Genomic DNA, 17710 nt, shown 5'->3' with positions numbered 1-17710 from the left:
TTGACAGGACTGAGAGAAGGGGGAAACTATCAGCTGTATGCGGAAATCCTCAGATCTGGCTTTACAAATGCTGCAACCACTTGGCTTTAGTAAAAGTATACAGTTTGTTATGACTAGAGTTGAGGGTCTTTCTTTCCTAAATCCCCAAGCTGGACAGGTCTAACAAGCAGGATAAAAATCATCTTCAAAAAATCCCCAAGTGCTGGCTGGAACATAGTTGTTTAAAATAAATCAAAATAAAGGCAAATAGAACTGGTTTCATTCTTCAAATGCAGTCCTTATCTACATTTAATTTTCAGACAGTTTAAACATAATCATAAGTCATCAGAAAATTAATGTTCTTGCCATTTTCAAATTACTACCGTGGTTTGAATCTCAATGCTACAACTCATAGAATCTTTCCTATCAGTGAGGTGGGATAGAGGAGAGAGAGTGGTTCTCTCTTTTTCCTACAACTTCACAACAACAACAACATCTATTCCTACAGGATTTGGGAATCTTTCAGAAGAGAACTGGAGTAAAGGAACAGAAAAAAGAAAGTCTACCAAGGAGAACAGCCTGAACAACCCTAACATATGTGGTCTAATACCTAAATAAGTTGAAAAAGTTAAACAGACTGCTTAAAGCATTTTCAGTAATTTCTAAATCATGAAAATACATGATATAATATATTGTTTTCAGTTTTATAAATGTGAAAATAAACTTAACAGAAAATATAGTTAACAGATTGAAAAACAATTATTGCAACAATAAAAATGCAGATATACAAAAAGACAGACTTCTCTTATTTACAATTCTTAAGGATAAAAATGTTATCAATTATCTCAAATTTAAAAATAAAAAGGGCATTGGTACTTACCTGACACGCCTGTTCTCTTTGAGCTGTGAAGAGCATCCAGTAGTCGGAGGTGCTTCAGTCCCTGCCTGTCTAGGCTAGGCTTAATTTGTGGAACGCTCCTCCTCTTCCACGGGACTCCTCCACAGCGTTCCCCAGTTTTGGCGAAGACGAGAGAAATAAACACCCTCGCCCTCAATGCCCTAACAATTCGTTGGCCAAAACAGGGCCCCACCAGACGGAAAAAGGGTGGGGCTGGATGCTCTTCACAGTTCAAAGAGAACGGGTGTGTCAGGTAAGTACCAACGCCCCTTCTCCCATGAGCTGTTCAGAGCATCCAGTAATGGGACATACCAAAGCTTGGCCTGTCCTACGGGAGGGACTCCGTCAGGCTTGGACTCCCCTCCTGGTCCCTGTGGACCCGTTGCAGAACTCTTCTGCCAAAGGAGGCCTCAGCGGATGCAAACACATCTATTTTATAATGCCTAATGAAGGGTGATTGGACAGGCCCAGGTTGTAGCTCGACAAATTTCAGTTATTGGTGCCTGCGTGGCCCACGCTGCCGATGTTGAAACACTCCTTGTTGAATGAGCTGTTATGCTCCTGGGCACCTGTAGTGATTGAGTCTAATACGTTTTCACTATCGCGGCCCGTAGCCAATGGCCTACTGTGGAAGATGAGGCCTTGCATCCCTGAGTGTTGGGCTGAAACGACACAAATAAGGCTTCCGTTTTTCTGAAAGTCGCTGTGTAGTGAATATATATTTGCAATGCTCGCCTCACATCAAGCCAATGCCATTGTAGTTCCAACCCTTGGGATGGCCAGGGACTGAAATTAGGAAGTATAAGCTCTTGTGCCCTGTGAAAAGTCAAATTAATTTTGGGTATAAATGTAGGAAAGATGCAAAGATCTAGTCTGATCGACAAAGCTGCCAGTTCTGAAATACGACAAGCGGAAGTGATTGCTACAAGGAAAACTATCAGAAATTGGAGTCTTGACAATTTCAAGGGTTCGAAAGGGTACTTAGTGAGTGCAACGAGGACCTTGTTAAGGTCCCAAGTGGGATAACGGTGAACTGCTGGCGGGTGTAAATTTGTGGCTTCTCGAAGGAAACTCGGTATGTGTGGGTGATAAGAGACAGTAGACCCTCACAAGTGACAACTGCTGCCAAGGCTGCCACCTGTCTTTTCAACGTATTAGGTGATAATCCCTTGTCAAACCCCTCTCGTAAAAACTCTAGGATTTGAGCCACTGATGGAGAGATGGGATCAATTTGAGACTTAGTATACCATTTGCAGAAACTGGACCATATGGTATTGTAAATGCAGGTTGTTGAGGGACGTCCGGCAACTTGGATAACTCTGTTGAAAACTTTTTACTCTTCAGACATCTCCGCTGAATCTCCAGACAGTCAAGTACAACCATTGAGGGTACAGATGTTGAAGGGGTCCCTGGGTTAGCAAAACCCTGTCCAGCGGAATTCTCCATGGTGTTGATAAGGATCGACTGCGGAGGTCTGCAAACCACGGCCACCTGAGCCAGTAAGGAGCTACTAGCAGCAGCTCTGCCCTCTCGTCCAGCAGCTTCTGGATGACCTTGGAGATCAGTGGAAGTGGTGGGAATGCGTACAGAAGACCCTGGGGCCAACGGCAGAGGAGCGCATTGAAGTTCTCCACTCCTTGCGAGGGGTACCTGAAAATGAATCTGGGGAGCTGAGAGTTGGGGGCGATCAAGTCTACCACCGGCTGCCCAAATCTCCTGACCGCCTCTTGAAAGAGGGTCGGATGGAGGAGCCACTCCGATTGATCGATCATGGCCCTGCTTAGCCAGTCTGCCTGTGTGTTCAACAGGCCTGAAATGTGCTCTGCTCTGATGGAAAGCAGGTTGTTCTCTGCCCAATGACACAAGCACTCTGCTTCCCACATAAGGTGTTTCGACTGTGTGCCCCCATTTGTTTATGTGAGCTTTTGCTGTTACGTTGTTGGTCAATATTAGTATGTGTTGATTGCGTACCTGTGGAAAGAAGTTGCGGAGAGCCAGGTGTACTGCTCGAAGCTCCAGCCAGTTTATGCTGCACGACTGTTCTATGGAAGATCAGCGGCCTTGGGCTGTGAGCAACTGAAAGTGAGTTCCCCATCCAAACAGGCTGGCATCAGTGGTGATGGTAAGTCTGTGGGGCTCTTTGAAGAGGCAACCTCTGTTGATGACTGGTCTGGTCCACCAGTGGAGAGATATAAGGACCTTTGATGGTACCTTGACCTTGTATTTGGAGTTGCTTCGGCCAGAGCGCTGGTACGGAAGCAGGAACCACTGGAGGGATCTAGTGTGGAGCCGAGCCCAAGGAATAATAGATATACATGAGATCATCTTTCCTAACAATTTTGATAGTTCAGCTAGGGACACCCTCTTATGAACCCTGATCTCCTTAACTAATTGATGAATGCTGTTTTGTCTTTCTGATGACAGGAAAACTTTGCCTTCCACCGTATCAATGACTGCCCCCAGATGGATTAATCGAGTCGATGGTGTTAAATGACTTTTTCCAATTGATTGAGAACCCATGTTGTTGTAGGGATTGTAATGTAGTCTGAGTATCTCTGACTGCTTGATGATGGGAAGATGACAAAATTAATATGGCATCAAGGTAACACTGGAGTCGTACAGGGATATCTTGGAGATGAGCAGTGAGAGCTGCAAGAACCTTTGTGAAGGTCCTGGGGGCAGAAGCTAGTCCGAAAGGAAGGGCCACATATTCAAAATGGTGGTTATTATAACAGAATCTCAAAAATTTATAGTGGGAAGGCCGAATAGAAATATGTAGGTACGCCTCCATCAGATCTATAGACGTAAGGACCTTTTCTGATGCCGAGTAAGATAGATTGCAGGGTGTGCATTTTAAACTTGTGATATACTAAGAAACGGTTAAGACATTTCAGATTTAATATTGCTCTCCACCCCCCAAACTTTTGGGAACAACAAAAAGATGTGAATAGAAACCTCGCCCTCATTGGTTGGTAACTACTGGTTGGATGGCTCGTATGTCCAGTAGATGTTGGATAGCTGCGTTTAACCGTATCTCTGGAAAAAGGGCACGACATAAAGAAGTCTGAGGGAGTGGATTGAAACTTCAGCACAAGGCCAAATCTGATTGTGTGTCTGACCCAGGAATCAGACGTTGAGGAGTCCCATTGGTCCGCCAATAATTTAAGGCGTCCACCAATGGGAGTCAGGTCCAGGGAGTTATCTTGGATGCCAGAAAGACCTATTTCCTGCTCCTCAAAAGGATCTCTTGGATTGGCCACCCTTTCTGTTCCTATCCCCAAAGTTGGACCTCTCTGGCTGCTGTCCTGGTCTGAATGATGGGGATCTCTGGTATCTGGATGAGAAGGATCCCCTCCGAAAGGACTGAGGGTTTCTAGAATCTGACTTCCAAAAAAGGTAGAATTTTCTTTTTGTTTCAGATTTCGATTAGCAGTGGGTCAAGGGCAGGGCCAAACAGTCTGTCTCCCACAACAGGGGATGAAGCCAGCTTGCATTTGTGCTTAATGTCCGCTTGCCAATGTTTAATCATAGTAAGCATCACGCTGTGACATGTGAAGTAATGGCTCTGGCTGAAAACTTGACCGCGTCAAGTTGCGTCAGCTGAGAATTCAGCGGCTGCTATAAGTTTTGCAATATCTTGGTGCGCTCTAATGTTGGAATTAGGGACATGCTCCCATAAGAGACAGACCCACCTAAGAAAAGAACAGGTAAAGAAGGAAGCGGCTGTGGCCGCTCTGATGGCCCACGCATCAGACTGATGGACCCTGTGTAGGGTTAGCTCGGCCCATTTTTCCTCTGGCTTTAATGCCTCCAGCACTTCACTGGGAATGGAGGACGAGGACGCTAATCTCACTATAGGTTCGTCTACCTCGGGAGTATTCAACAATTCTGAGAAATCAGGGGCCAAATTAAAATATTTCCTGTCATATCCTGTGGGGGCAGGGTACACTGCTGCAGATGCCCACCGTTTCTGTACCAGGTCCGAAAACATGTGGGGAACTGGAATCACATCTGCCTCGACTACTGGTTGGTTGAAAATTAGATCTTCTGGTCCCTCTTCTGAAGGAGTTGGAGTGGTAGAAGGGGTCAACTTGTTCAGGCGCACAATGTTTTTTGCCATAAATAAGAGTGATCTGAATAGTTGGTGGAATAAGCCTGTAAATACAGGATTGGGAACAAGGGCCTCATCCTCAGACATCCCCCTTTCTAAGGGGTCTGCTTCCGACAGGGCCAGGTCACTGTCATGTATTGATCCTGATTCAATCTGTTCCATTTGGTCAATTTGATCCACTTCTTCTGCCTCTTCCTTCTCCTCCTCCTCCGTTGGCCCTTGGATGGCACTTCCCCCTGTAACTGTACCTGGGTATAGTGTTGCTCCGACCTGGTCAACGACCTTAGCGATTGAGAATCATAATCAGCAGTTACAGGATGTTCTCTGCTCAGAACTGCGTGTTGAAGACCTGCTGCAATTCCTTGGCGGATTGCCAGCTCCATCCATGCCTTCATCTTCTCTGGAACTTCCTCTGGAAGAATGTCGTCCTGTCGAAGACCAGCAGCTGTTGGAGTGAATGTAGCTTCGGGAGCCCTTCGCATGGTCAGTGTTCCAGGTAACTCGGCCTGTTGACTCTGGGGAACCAAGCTGCGCCTGGATAAGGGAGAGATCTAGGGGAGGAGATGGGTGGGAAGAGGTAGACAGTCCTGGACCGGGGGGCGGAAAGTCCTGTGAGGCCCTGTGTGCCTCCCTTGCACACTTATCTATTTGCTTTTTTAATGTTTTATGGCACCTGTTGGCATCCTTTTCTGAAGCTTTAGAATGACCTTTTGTCTGCTTAGATTTGTGCTGAGATTTAGCTTTGACCCTTAAGGTCTGAGACTACTGCCGCCTGCCATTTTGATTGAAAGAAATGCAGTATGCTCATTATTCAAAGTGATACTGTGGAGGCGGTTGGCTCAGGAGCCTGAGCCAAGAAGGGACCAGTTGCCCTGATAATATCTTATCCCATTCTTCTTCTTCATATATACATATATACATATATACATATACATATACATATACATACATACATACATATATATATATTTATTTATTTATTTATAAATAAAAGAAGAAGAAGAAGAAGAAGAAGGGGATAAGATATTATCAGGGCAACTGGTCCCTTCTTGGCTCAGGCTCCTGAGATATGAGTTAAGATATCTCCTTAAGATATGAGTTATATCACAGTAATAACATCTTTTGTTATTAAGATATTAATACCAAATATTTATTATTATCTGTAAATTCTATTATTATTGTTATTGTTATTGTTATTATTATTATTATTATTATTATTATTATTATTATTATTATTATTATTGGAGTGAATGATAATCACAATATATATATATATATATATATATATATATAAATATATATATATATATCTAAATTACTAGAAAACAGCTTGATATAGTGAATATCCAAACAGCCAAATTAAGAACATCTGAAAAGGCCAAGATAATAAAGAGAGGCCTTCAACAGCTTCCCTGCACAGGCAGACACGGGCCTGGGTGCTCGCTGTTGTGCCGCTGGGTGGGTAAGGCTGTGAGGGTTAAGTCAACAATAATGCACAGATGGCCTCGAATCTAATAAGCAAACAAGGTGTAATAATTCCTTGGGTTATCTGAAGAGAAACCTCTGATCGGGAAGGAAAACTACCCACACAGCTCGAGTTACAAATAGCACGGCCACGTGGTCTTTAAAACAAAAGCAAAACAATGGCCGTTACTTTTGGCACGCGTGAGCGCTTCCTAGCAACAAACTCCTACTGCGTGAAGAATATGCCTCCGATGGCTTCTCTTTGTGGCTAAAAATGGCCAGAAAAGGGGTGGAAAGAATTACGCTTTCACACTTTCCACACCAAGACAGCATTCTGAGGGGAAAAATCGAACGAGACGACTCGGATGAGGGCAAAAATGCCCATGCCGCTATTGCCGATGTAGAAAAAGGCAATGCAGAATCACAATGGCAGGGGGTAGAACAAGCAGTTGAGGGGGGCCTCAGAGCGATGCCAAAGCCACCCGCCGCTTTGGGGCGCGAAACGGTGCTGCCCGAAAATGCAAACTATCTCCAACGGCCAGATGGAGAGAGCTAACGTCGGGAGATCATAATGTGATTTGGAGGCTAAAAGCCTGAAAAAACAAACTGGACTATTTCCAAACCTGCTGAATAATTCTCCTGTTTCGGCCAAGGAAGAACAAAAAGCACTGCCTATCCTCAACGAGGCTGAGCCAAAACTGGGGAACGCTGTGGAGTAGTCCCGTGGGGGAGGAGGAGCGTTCCACAAATTAAGCCCAGCCTAGACATGCAGAGACTGAAGCACCTCCCACTACTGGATGCTCTGAACAGCTCATGGGAGAATTTTCAAATATTTGATCACTGAATTGTATCCATAACAGTACCCTGAATAAATCAATAATCTTGTAAACAACATATCCTTTTATTCACCCGATAGGTTAAAACAAGCTTAAGATACATAGCTTATTCACCTTATTCTCTTCTACATGATGTGTGTGTATATTCTTTTTTACATATCTATTAAGAAAATTTGAATGGCTCATAATTTTATCCAAAAATTTCATTTGCTTAAAAAATAACCAGTTAATTCACAATGAAACAATACATCATTTTGAAATAATCTCCCTGTAAGTGCATCAATTCTGACAGGATGAGCATCAGTTTTCTCCATATCTTTAATGCAAATATTCTAATTATAATTAGCTAGGAATCCCTCCTAAATGTGTCTATCTTTTACTGAACCCAGTAATATAAATGACAGGTTAGAAATTCTCACTTAAATATTTTTAACTACTTCATACCTCAGATTCTTTGTCACTTAGAGATCCCAAGCTACCAAAACTATGGTTGGAACTCTCATTATTAGTTGAGGCCTAAAGAAAAAATAAAAGAAATAAAAGCATCAAATGTGTAAAATTGCTAATTATAAACAAATAATGCATTACTAATGGATTTCATGGTTTGAAAAATGAGTGATTATACACACATACTCCGGTCACTGCATATGTAGAGTTGTGGAACAAGCAGTAACAATTGCAAGTGTTTATAGAGGATTATGTGAGAAATAAAGATTCTATACATCAAACTTAGTTACATTTATATTTTACACTGTTTTTCATTAAAGAAGGAAAATTGTAAACAATAATATGTATAATGAAATATTGGTTACTATCAATAAAAAAACTAACAGTTTAAAGCCAACAATTAAAAATAAGCAAACAATTGTGTCAATGAATACAATCATTTAAGGGCTAAGTAAATAAAAACATTTTCAGGTTCTTATGAAAACCATTCCAAGCTTAGTCTCACTGGAATTGTATCCAATAAGCTGCTCAACAGGAAAGAGAATGCCCTCTCCCCATGGTTTGGCCAGCAATAACATCTGCAACATGCCAAAATGGTGCAAAAATGAGGACACATGCAATAATATCTTGATAGAAAATCTACTCTTACATATTTGTACAGCATCCCATTATCTGATGCAAGTATAAAAGTGTGGTATTTGTGCTATGACGCTCAAATGATTTCATTATCTGCTCACTTTACTATTGTCCTAAAGAAACCAGTGAAGATCACAGGATAACACACTTGCTCCTGTAGAGGAAGTGAATGTGTGAATGTGCTTCCTGTATCAACATCATGCAGCTGATCCAGGATGCCATGGCTGATAGTATTAAAAGCTGCTGAAAAATTAAAAGAAATACTAAGCTTATAACCTTATCCCCCCCTCCCCCACTAAAGTGAGGGGTTGTTGCTCGTTGTATTATTTTGATTGAGAAACTCCAAAATTGTTCCTAAATCAACCTATATGATAAGATGATAATAGCAATAGACGTATATACTGCTTCACAGTGCCTTACAGCCCTCTCTAAGTGGTTTACAGAATCAGCATATTGCCCCCAACAATTTGGGTCCTCATTTTACCAAACTTGGAAGGATGGAAACCTTGAGCTCCATCAGGATCAAACTCCTGGCTGCGAGCAGAATTAGCTTGCAATATTGTATTCTAACCACTGTGCCACCATGGCTGAGTGTTTAGTTGCAATCACATACACAACTGCACGCAATCCATATTAACTGTAAGAAAATATCAACCTTCCGAATGTATTTTTAATGCAGTAGTCCACATTCCTTTTTACCTTTGCTCCAACGCTACAGCTTCCCGTACTTCCAGTACTGCCACTCACAACTCCAGTAAATCTAGCCTCTAATAGTTCTTGCCTTCTTGGATCCAGGCTATGAAGCTCATCCATTGCACCTATAAAACATGTTTAATTTGTTACACAACTGCAAATAATTTTATGTAACCATGAACAATCCTACTATTTCCTCCCAAATTTAAATGAAATTTTGAATTATGTAGTCCTCCTCCAGAAATATATTTTTCCAGTAAAAATGCATCTGTGTTAAATGCAGAACACAGTTTTAGAAAAGAAAAAAAAAGATGCAAAGTGGAAAGAAGAAAATTCATAATATGAAATTCAATAATTTATAAATCTTCAAATAAATCAACAATGGGAAGGAGGCAGTTGAACCAAGAAAAGCAAGACTATAGAAAAGTTAAGTACATTATCTGCATTGCCTTCTTTGGAGAAGACGTAGTACAGATCTATAATTATTTTTTTCATCAAAGAACTCTGAGGGCTTGAGGTACATGATGCTTATAAATTCTAGAATTTACTGACAAATTGAAAACAAAGTGGGTCCAGATGAAATCTATTCACAGGTCCAAAACCATTCAAACACAAAATTGCTGATCTAACAATGCATTCAAAATATGTTTTTGAGAACTAAAAAGTGATTAATATTGATTAATATGTCAAATTTTAAAAAGAAATCCAGGAAATTACAGGCTGCTTAGCTTAAAAATAGCCTTTTCATTGTGATTCATCTAGTGGTCTACTATGCACTGTGCACTATGCACAAATCTACAATTTGAGGCCCCACATCCTTAAATTCCAAATGTAATTTTTAATATAAAGAAAAAGCAAAATTAACAAAAACATGAGAAATCATTCAACATTAGCTAAATTTACATAATGCAATGTCATATATCTCCCGTACTTCCAACTTACATCTATACCTGAACACAGCAGTCTTACCTCTAGTTTCAAAAATGTACAACTTCAACCATTTATTTTCAAACCAACAGAAGCAAATTGCTGGTTTTTAATTTAGCAAGCTCACGAGATCTACAACTTTCCATTCTCAAGTTGTAATGAAAGCTTAATCTTTATTGACAAATGTATACCCTTTTAAGCCAAATACTTCCATATATCTTACTTTTAGTCTGTTAAAAAATATAATAAAGCAAGTGAATTAAAGCTGAGTCTCATTGAAATGTTTCTTCCTCGCAGCCCATCTCTCAATTATGCTGCCTCTTTAAACAGCTACCAAACTTGTTCTCCCATCCCTAATGTGCTTCCATGGCTGACTGTGCTTCCCACCATCTCTCACGCCTAATGTTCTTCCATGGCTAACTGTATACCGTCTGACTGATGTTAATTCTTACTAATGACATATAGGCCTTTGTCCACAGTCTGGCCCTTCAGATTTTCTAATAGTAACTTCATTATCATAATAAAAAAGGCCGTCTACCTTCTCTTTCCTTCCACCTTTCCCAGCATTATGGATTTCTAAGGGGCTTAAACCTAGGTCTCACCAACGTTAGACCAACACCCAGTCTGGCAAGCTGGGCATGCCTTGAGTTCTGTTTGCTAAGGAATGCAAGCTGGCAAGGCACAAAAAAAAGACTTTTCTGCCATGGTGCCCACAATTTGGAACATCTTCCATCCAGAGATTACATTGGTCCTGATTGTCCTGTCCTTTCATAAGGTCTTGAAGACCTGGCTTTGGCCTCAGGTCTAAGGCCCCCCTAAATAGCTAAAGGGACCTGTCTCCTGGCTATGTGGATGATAGTTTTCTCAGCTGCTGTAATATTATCTTGGGTGCTCATCCTTTCCTGATGAAATTATGGTTAAAGTTTGTCCATTGTGTTGTGAAATTAAGGAATTTTTGCCATGACTTCTGACAGCTGGCATGAATACCCTAAAACAAGTCAAGTCCAAAAACATTAGAAAATTCCTAGAAGCCTGGCATATAGACAAATCAGTCATCAACAGGCATATACAGGCAAATAAACCTACACATCATTCAAAAGCAGCAATCAAAAAGCCAAAAAGGAAACAAAAAAACCCTTAAATCTCCTCACCAACAATCAACACCCAAATGAGCAGAGATTAACAATAAAAGTAACACGAGACCTGTGATGGCGAACCTATGGCACGCGTACTGGAAGTGGCACACAGAGCCATCTCTGCGGGCACGTGAGCTGTCGCCCCAGCTCAGTTCCACTGCGCATGTGCATGCGCCTCCTGCCAGCCATCTGATTTTCGGGTATCTGCCGCGCATGCGTGGGACAGGATGCATGTGGGAGATGCGTGTGCATGCGCAGGGGGCGGGGGGAGAACTGGTGATAATGAAATATCTATAAGAAAACAACCACATTCAGAGAGCATCAAGGACTCCACAATTATATTACATTAGCTTTATTTAGCAACAGTATTTAGACTTATATACCACCACATAGTGCTTTATTGCAGTGGTCACCAACCGGTGGTCCGCAAGAAAATTTTGGTGGTCCACAGAGAAAATGTCACCCCCAGAGCACCCTCCAAAAGCAATTAATCCAGGCTGCGCAGGAACACAAGGCTGCGCTGCCCACAGGGACCGCGGGAACCCTCCCTGCCCACATTCCTTACCTGGCAAACTTGCCTGCCAAGTTGCTATTTTTCCTTCCCCCCCCCCCCATCAGCTGTTTTGCTGTGCCGGGAGATTTAGATTAGCAAGAAAGCAGGAAATCGTTGGATTTCTTGCTTTGTAGCTAATCTTTAAATCTTCGGCTCTGTTTTAAAGCAGAGCTAAATCTTCCTTAAGGACTGAAGCTTCTATTATTCAGTGCAGATAACCGATGGCAGAACCATAGATCTGTGATTCTGTGAGCAACTCAATCTGCCTGCCTGTTTTACCTGATTTTAGGTAAAAGTTGCTCTTTTTTATAAAAAAAATCAATATTTACATACAATGGAGTTAATTTTGTGAGTTTGCTTGCAAGCAAATTTTATGTGACAGACTCAGAAGCTGATGCCAGAAAGATAGATCTCTGAATGAATCTGTGATTCTGTGAGCAACTCAATCTGCCTGCCTGCCAATCTGCCTTTGCCTGATTTTGGGTAAAAGTTGCTTTTTTAATAAAAAAAAATTCAATATTTACATATTTAAAATATTTTCATACAAGCCACGCCCAGTCAGTCAGTCATGTGACCACCAAGCAACGCCCACCCAGTTACAAGACCAAGCCACACCCACAAATTAGGCCATGCCCATAGAACCCGTTGTTAAGAAATTTGAATCCCACCCATTTACAATGTAAGCATTATTTGTAAATGTTATTTAAATAATGTTACCAAGATCTATCTGAAAGGCAGCTGCATTCTATATAATTTTCGCAGGCTTATAAGAAATAATTCTAGAATGCTATGGGCTCAAATGAGATGTCTTTTCTCAATCAATTTTCTTCCAATCAGGATTTTTTCTCATTTCAGAGGTCCACAATCACTGAAATGCAACCCTCTAATAAATGAATCAATACTGCTTTATTTTTATGTATCTTAATGAAATTTCATATGCATCATTACCTTTTCTGAAGCCCTCTAACCTTTGAATGTCAAAAAGAAGTAATATTGTGTAGAATGTATCTTACATATTCCAGAGCCTTATTTTTTTTAATGAGTTTTCATTTGCTAATTTTCACCTAGATTTCAGCATTCCATGTACAAAAAGTATTCTATCTCTCAGTATTTTCCAAACAGTATGGCTTCTTTCAAGAGATATTATTGAACATAAATATGGAGCATTTCTTATCAAATCAGAATCAACATTAACATGAAACACGAGGTATCAGATTATATTACTTGAATATTTTTTTAATGAGTTCCCCCTAAACACTCACTTGCTGTAATAAAATTGCAGAAAGTTGTGTTACAAAATAAAGCCACTTTGATATAGTGATTAAGTCATCAGGCTAAAAACTGTGAGGTCGTGAGTTCTAGTCCCACCTAGAACCAGTCAGATGATTGACCTTGGGCCACTCACATTCTTTCAATCCTAGGAAAGAGACAATGGCAAACCATTTCGGAAAAACCTTGCCAAGAAAGCTTTAGGATCTAATTCAGGGAGTCAGTAGAAGTCAAAAACCTAATTGAAAGAACGAGTATACTGTATATCTTTATCTATATAAAAATTGGTACATGCATGAAGCTTGATACATTAAAAAATGTTAAACTCCACCTCCTAACTCTGTCCCAGCAACCTGAATAAGTATAGTTGAGAAGGGGCGTTGGTCCTACCTGAATGCTTCTTCTTGGGGAGCCGAAGGGAGAATCCAGGCTGGGGGTAGTCTCTAGTCTCCTAGCTCTGCAGACCGAGTTGAAAAAACTGAGGACACACCCCCGGTAACGGTCCCCAGTTCTGAACGACATTGAAGCGAATTCAGCTGCTCCTTGTCTTCAAACAGGCAGTTCATTGATACTGCAAAAAAAGGGATATTTCCTCCCTATTCCGACTAGACAGAATACAAGGTGGGACTGGATTCTCCCTTCGGCTCCCCGAGAAGAAGCGTTCAGGTGGGACCAACGCTCCTTCTCCACTGAGCCGAAGGGAGAATCCAGGCTGAGACATACCAAAGCTGGCTGATGGCTGTCCTGCAGGTGGGAGCTGGATTAGTCAGAAGTCCCCACCTCTACCTGCACACCCTGGAGGACTCGTCTTCCAAAGAATGCCTCCGCTGAGGCAAAGGAGTCAATTTTGTAATGTCTTATGAATGGGGTCACCAATGACCAGGTCACAGCTCTACAAATGTCCAGAATCGATGCCTGCGTTGCCCAGGCAGCAGTGATCGCTGCACTTCTGGTTGAGTGCGCTGTGATCCTCAGGAAGGTTCTGTAACTCATAGGCCCTTGCAATGCAGGCTCTGAGCCAGCGACCTATTGTGGAAGGTGTCACCCTGAGACCTAAAGTTAACGGCTGAAAGGAAACAAACAAGACTTTGGTCCTCCTAAAAGAAGACGTTCTTTTAATGTAAATACGGAGGGTCCTCCTAATGTCCAAGGTGTGCCATTTTTTCTCTAGTGCATGGGTAGGCTCAGAGCAGAAATTAGGCAAAATCAACTCCTGGGAACGATGGAATAAGGAGTTCACCTTGGGCAGGAAGGTAGGGTCCAACTGCAGAACCATCCTGTCTGCATGGAATACACACAGATCCTTCCTGATGGATAAGGCCGCCAACTCCGAAATATGCCTGGCCGAGGTAATGGCCACCAAGAATACCACCTTGCATGTGAGAAGGCAAAGGCAGACTTCACGTAAGGGTTCAAATGGGGAAGAAGTTAGTGCCTGCAGGACCTTAGGCAAATCCCAGGTGGGGTAGCAGTGGACCACCGGTGGCCTCAGATTCATGGCCCCCCTAAGGAAGGCTTTCACCCTAGGATGTTGGGACAGAGAAGTAGAGCCCCTTGACCGAAATCACCGAGGTCAAGGCAGCCACCTGTCTCTTCAAGGTATTGGGGGCGAGACCTTTATCCAACCCATCCTGCAGGAACTCTAATATCTTTGCAACAGAAACTCCAGAGGGTTCCAATTGGTGACCAGCGCACCAACTGCAGAAAATATTCCACGTTGCATTATATATCCTGGTCGTGGAAGGTCTTCTGGCCGCCTGGATGGTCTGAATGACCTTTGTGGAAAACTTCTCCCATTTCAGGATTCCCCGCTCAAGCGCCAGACGGTCAATCGAAACCAGGCTGGATCTGGGTGCCCGATCGAGCCCTGGCTGAGGGAGATCTTGTGCAGGGGAATTCTCCAGGGTCGGGTGACTGACAGGCCCATCAGGTCTGCAAACCAAGGACGCCTGGGCCAGTAAGGGGCTACCAACAGAACTTCCGCCCTTTCTATCAGTACTTTCCTGATTGCCCCTGGAATCAGGAGAAGGGGGGCGGAGGCATACAATAATCCCTGGGGCCACCTGCACCGGAGAGTGTTGACCCCTTCTGCTCCTCGGGCAGGGAATCGAGCAAAGAACGTCGGGAGGTGCGTATTCTCTGGTGATGCAAAGAAATCCAGAATCAGGCAGCGGAAACGTTCTGTCATCTCCTGGAACAGTCTGGGATGCAGTCGCCATTCTGACTGGTCGACTGTGGCCCTCCTCAACCAGTCTGCCTGCACGTTGGATACTCCTGAGATATGTTCTGCTCATAGGGACAACAGGTTTCTCTCCACCCACCTGCACAATTGAGTTGCTTCCTGCATTAGAGATCTGGAGTGTGTGCCCCCCTGCCGGTTTATGTGAGCCTTTGTAGCCACATTGTCCGTAAGGAGAAGCACATGTCTCCCCACCACCTCTTGCCTCAAATCCTTGAGCGCTAAGCGGGCAGCCCTGAGCTCTAGCCAATTTATGTTGTGGGTGACCTCCTCTCATGACCACCTCCCCTGTGTGACCTGGGCTCCCACATGGGTCCCCCAACCATAGAGACTGGCATCGGTGGTGATGGTAATCCTCTGGGGTTCCCTGTACAAGCATCCCTGGTCCATGGCTTGGGACTGCCACCAATGGAGGGAACGAAGAACTGGCAAGTGGACGCGAACCCTCCTTGGAGAGTCGCCCCTGCTCACCCTCTGATAAGGGAGCAGGAACCACTGAAGGGTTCGGGCGTGGAAGCGGGCCCATGGAACAATCCCTATGCACGATATCATCTTGCTGAGAAGTTGAGACAGCAAGATGATAGGTGCCTCTCTGGAAGACAGGATCAGTGACGTGACTTTCCTGATACTGTCTTGACGCTCCTGGGAGAGAAAAACCTAACCGGCCAAGGTGTCTATAATGGCCCCCAAATGCAAGATCCGAGTCGATGGCACTAGGTGGCATTTGTCCAGGTTTATCGAGAACCCATGCTCTCAAAGAATCCTGATTGTCAACATCAGATCCTCCTCCACCTGGGGTCTGGAAGAGGATGCTATCAGGATGTTGTCCAAATAGCATTGGATCTTTATGGGTAAGGTTCTGAGGTGTGCGGCTACCGCTACCAAGAGCTTGGTAAAAGTCCAAGGGGCTGATGATAGGCCGAACGGAAGAGCCCTGTATTGAAAATGGCGGCCGGAATAGCTAAACCTCAGGAACTGACAGTGGTTGGGGTGTATGGGCACATGGAGGTAGGCCTCCGTCAAGTCTACCAAGGCCAAAAAGTCTCCCTCCTGCAGTCCCTCTAGAATGGAGCGGAGGGAGTGCATCTTGAACCTTTGGTAGATTAGATATCTGTTGAGCCCTTTCAGGTTGAGGATTGCTCGCCACCCCCATGAGGCCTTTGGAATCACAAACAACTTTGAATAGAAACCCTGTCTCTCCTGGTCCACCGGAACCAGCTGGATGGCCCGAATGTCCAGCAGATGGTGGATCGCTGCTTCCATGAGATCCCTCTTTGAGGGGTCCCTGGAGACAGGGCAGCACACAAAGGCTCTTGGGGGAAAGGAGAGAAACTCTAGAGAGAGGCCCGATCTTAAGGTTGACAGGATCCAAGCATCCGTCGTGGTCTGTTCCCACCTCTGCCAGAACAGTCCCAGACGGCCCCCTATGGGGGATGAGGCTCAGGCATCACTTGTTGCACCTGAAGGGTCTGTTGGAACCCCTAAAGGACCTTCTGCCCTTTTGCGTCTGATGCCCTCTGGTGGCAAAGGCCTGTCTATCGGCCTGAGAGGAGGATCTCTGGAAAAAGGGCCTACTTTGATGGGGAAAGCCTGCCCCAGCTTCCCCCTGTTTAAAGGAGGGCTTCCTATAGTAGGGATGAGACCTGTAATCAAAGCGCCTTCCCTGGGAGGGCAGGATCTTTCGCTTGTCCCTGGTTTCCATCAAAAAGGGATCCAGGGCTTCCCCAAAAAGCCTCTCTCCCTTAAAGGGAGCCGACGCCACCTTCCATTTGGTTCTGACGTCCATCTGCCAATTTCTTAGCCAGAGAAGCCCGCGTGCTGTTATGGAAGAGGCCATGGCTCTGGAAGAAAATTTGGCTGACATGAGGGTGGCATCCGCAGTCAACTGAGCCGCAGCTATAATCTTATTCAGGTCCTGATGCACCCTGAGATCCTCAGGTGGGATTCTGTCCTGTAGCTGCCTCAGCCACCGCAAAGAGGCCCGTGTAAAAAAGGATGCGGTCATTGATGCTCTGATGGCCCAGACGTCAGCTTGATGAGCTCTCCGGACCGCCATCTCCTCCTTCCGGTCCTCTGTCTTTAGAACATCCGCCACATCAAGTGGGATGACAGATGAGGAAGCTAGGGCTACCACTGGGCCATCTACCTTTGGCACTTCCATAATGTCCAAAAGGTCTTTGTCCACATTAAATAAGGTAGACTCAGACCCACTGGGGCGAGTGTACATCCCAGGGGACTCCCACTGCTTTTTGATCAGGTTGAGAAACATCTGGGGCACAGGTACAGCATCCACCAAAGATGCTTTCTCAGTGAACAGGAAATCCTCCTGATCCTCTCCCTCAGTGGGAAGGTCCTGAGTGACATGTCATTTTGAGATGAGCTGTGTTCTTGGCCTTAACCAGCAGAGTCTTGATAAGAGCCGGCTGGAAAAGGCCCTTAAAGGAGCGGGGACCTGCTACCTCCGACTCCTCATCCAAAAAAACCTTTTCTGGGAGGAGGTCCCTCTAAGAGCCATAAATTTG

General features: G+C 43.9%; 2 protein-coding genes and 1 pseudogene across 3 annotated transcripts in view; all 3 read right to left on the bottom strand.

Annotated features, from left to right (window-relative positions):
• The window catches only part of TLK1 (tousled like kinase 1), a 91091-nt gene that overhangs the window by 34178 nt on the left and 39203 nt on the right, over positions 1-17710 (bottom strand). Inside the window, exons 1-3 of one of the 2 annotated variants that reach the window (XM_087919951.1) lie at positions 11195-11413; positions 9071-9189; positions 7733-7804 (exon numbers count right to left, since the gene is read on the bottom strand). In XM_087919951.1, coding sequence (XP_087776077.1) covers positions 7733-7804; positions 9071-9189; positions 11195-11360 — 357 coding nt within the window. In that variant the 5' untranslated portion in view covers positions 11361-11413. Of the gene's footprint in view, positions 1-7732; positions 7805-9070; positions 9190-11194; positions 11414-17710 lie in introns of those variants that run through there. The other variant, XM_026697067.2, reaches the window with a different exon arrangement.
• LOC148127973 (uncharacterized) lies at positions 15462-16625 on the bottom strand (annotated as a pseudogene).
• Positions 16517-17506, bottom strand: LOC148127972 (lamina-associated polypeptide 2-like). Its single transcript, XM_087919952.1, has one exon. The coding sequence runs from the start codon at positions 17455-17457 to the stop codon at positions 16636-16638; it is 822 nt and encodes a 273-aa protein (XP_087776078.1). The 5' UTR covers positions 17458-17506; the 3' UTR covers positions 16517-16635.

This window comes from Pseudonaja textilis, chromosome 1 (assembly GCF_049901715.1).
Source record: "Pseudonaja textilis isolate UNSWEBS1 chromosome 1, rPseTex1.2, whole genome shotgun sequence".
Classification (NCBI taxonomy): domain Eukaryota; kingdom Metazoa; phylum Chordata; class Lepidosauria; order Squamata; family Elapidae; genus Pseudonaja; species Pseudonaja textilis.
This window is presented reverse-complemented; position numbering and strand designations above follow the sequence as displayed.

Coding starts and splice junctions, on each gene's coding strand:
- LOC148127972 (XM_087919952.1), bottom strand. CDS start 17,457: ATGTTTCTCAACCTGATCAAAAAGCAGTGGGAGTCCCCTGGGATGTAC.